Source organism: Microtus ochrogaster, chromosome 7 (genome assembly GCF_000317375.1).
Source record: "Microtus ochrogaster isolate Prairie Vole_2 chromosome 7, MicOch1.0, whole genome shotgun sequence".
Classification (NCBI taxonomy): domain Eukaryota; kingdom Metazoa; phylum Chordata; class Mammalia; order Rodentia; family Cricetidae; genus Microtus; species Microtus ochrogaster.
In genome coordinates this window covers 5,726,145-5,728,635 of record NC_022014.1, presented here as the reverse complement: position 1 = coordinate 5,728,635, position 2,491 = coordinate 5,726,145, and the positions used below count along the sequence as shown (strand labels likewise).

Genomic DNA, 2,491 nt, shown 5'->3' with positions numbered 1-2,491 from the left:
ATATATATATATATATATATACGGCTGGGCATGGAGGCACATACCTTTCATCCCCAGTATTTAGGAAGCTAAGGCTGGAGGACCCAGGGGTAGAGTCCATGGACTATGCAGCCAGACAGTCTCCAAGAAAAAGACCCAGCAGCTTCTCCCTTTGAGGGCTGAGCTTCCCCCCCCCCCCCACCCATTAAGTTTAGAATCCAACCCCATCTGACTGAGGGCACAAACCTTAAACAGCTCCTTCCTAATGTTTCCTTTCAAGAAGTCTTTGACAAACTGGGTATTTTCTGCCCGGTCATGTGCTTCCTTGGTCCCTTCCTTCAGGAGCTCAGAGAGGTCTGCCATTCTGTGGAATGAGTTTTGTGTGTAAGCAGAAAGGACTGAAGGGCCCCGGATACAGACTGACGCTGGAGCTGCTCAGACTAGTCCAGCATGAACAGGTGAGTCTTATATGTGAGCACAGGGCAAGCAGATGTGACAATCTGCCATAAAATTCAGGGCACATAAAGATTACTACTGTCTCCCCAAGACTATGGATCCATGTATACATGTTAGTAGGCACCCAAATGAATGATTTGGCTTCTGTGGCCACCTAGTGGCTGAAGAAACAAAACAATCCAGCCCAGAAAGTTGCCTTCTTCCCAATGAGGAACCAGTTCCTAGGGTGTTACGTGGATGGGCCCAGGTGTGGGAAGAGGAGACAGTTGAGAGATGAGGACCAAGATCTTGGTTTTGTATTCTTTCTTCTTCTCTTATTCCCCCCCCCCACTTCTCTTTTCTTCTTTTTCTGTTTTTCAAGGCAGAGTTAGTTTGTGTAGTCCTGGCTGTCCTGAGACTCAATCTGTAGCATTCGACTCAATAGAACTTCTGCCTCTGCCTCCTCGTTTTGTATTTCTTAACAGAATCAGAATCACACAGGATAGTTACACCAGTAAATGGACAGGGAAGAAAAGTATGATCCTAAGGACAATGGAACCTAGGGAGAACTCCGGTATATCCATATAGTCCATCTGTTAGAATGAGAAAATGTTGGTTCTCAGTTCAGGGCCAGCCTGGTCTACAAAGCAAGTTCCAGGACAGCCAGGACTGTTATACAAAGAAACCCCGTCTCAAAAAACAAACAAACAACAAAACAAAACAAAAACAGTCTAGCCTCTGCAGTTTCATTTGTTTTTGTTTTTTAATTTGTATCACTCACGTCCTGAGAATTTGTTTATTAACACTTATTTTAAGATATAATAGCTTAGCCAACAACAGGACTTTAATGAGAGGCTAGGAAAAATGCAGAGCAAAGCCCAGTAATTTAAATTCTGGAGAGATTTACGAGTAAAGGCCTAGCCTAGAACAGAGTTCAGATTCCACATTGGTAGAGAGATAACCCTGTAAAGGGAATCAGCTTTGCCTCATCATTCCTCATGTGAGTTCATGTGAAAACCCACTTAGGTTTGGGGGTTTGTTTGTTTGATTGATTGTTTTTATAGACAAGGTTCCTCTGTGTAGCTCTGTCTGTCTTGGAACTTGCTCTGTAGACCAGGCTAGCCAGAAATCTGCCTGCTTTTTGCCGGGATCAAAGGTGCACACTGCCCTGCTGGCACCACTTGGTTTTTAAAAAGAGAATAATGACCACGATGAAACCCTGACTCAGCACTCCCAGCATCTGGCCTGTCTCCATTGGTAACAAAACAGAAAACCAGAGAATGGAACAGCCCAGGCTGGACAGGGGCCTGCATTGCCAATCAAACATCCCAGGGTCTACACAACTCAGGACTGATGAGCACTCCCAAGTGTCACCAACATGGACCAGGCGTGATGGCAGGGGAGAGGACAGGTGTTGGACCCTCTCAATGAGAAGCAGTCAGCTGCTGTCACTCACTTGGTATGGTTTTCCTTCTCTGGGGCCACGGAGTTCTTTTTCTCTGATTCATCTACCCCCTCTGAGGTCTCCACTTCTGAAGACATTGTTGCTGAGTAGCTGGTGATGCCCTCCTCACTCCGGTCCTGTAAAGACACAAGAAATTGGTGACTGAATAATGTCTTTTGGCTTTAAGCCAACATAACCGAGGAGACACCCCTGCACCTCAAGACTGTTTTTCACAACAAAGCTCTGTCATTACTAGGACCATTTCAGGATGTGGACAGATCTGAAGTTGGACAATAAGTTAGGTATAATTATAACGTTGCTGAATTTGTTCTTAGGCAATACACACTGGCATTCAGAAGTAAACAGCACGCTGTCTACACCTGCTCTCAGCACGAGAAGACTGTAAGTGAGTGTGCATCCCTGTGAAGAAAGCACATGAGGCAAATGCTGGCAGTCCGGGTAAAAGGTATACAAAAGCTCTTTTTAATTTTGTTTTTTTTTTTCCCAGACAGGGTTTCTCTTTTTTTTTTTTTTTGGTTTTTTATTTTTCGAGACAGGGTTTCTCTGTGGCTTTGGAGCCTGTCCTGGAACTAGCTCTGTAGACCAGGCTGGTCTCGAACTCACAGAGGTCCG

The 2,491-nt window shown here is 45.0% G+C and overlaps 1 protein-coding gene across 2 annotated transcripts in view; it reads right to left on the bottom strand.

Annotated features, from left to right (window-relative positions):
* The window catches only part of Hmox2 (heme oxygenase 2), a 27,511-nt gene that overhangs the window by 2,796 nt on the left and 22,224 nt on the right, over positions 1-2,491 (bottom strand). For both annotated transcript variants that reach the window (XM_005349251.3, XM_005349250.3), the window contains 2 exons: positions 1,871-1,995; positions 226-343 (listed from right to left, as the gene is read on the bottom strand). In XM_005349251.3, the coding sequence (XP_005349308.1) occupies positions 226-343; positions 1,871-1,956 (204 nt within the window). In that variant the 5' untranslated portion in view covers positions 1,957-1,995. The remainder of the gene's footprint in view (positions 1-225; positions 344-1,870; positions 1,996-2,491) is intronic.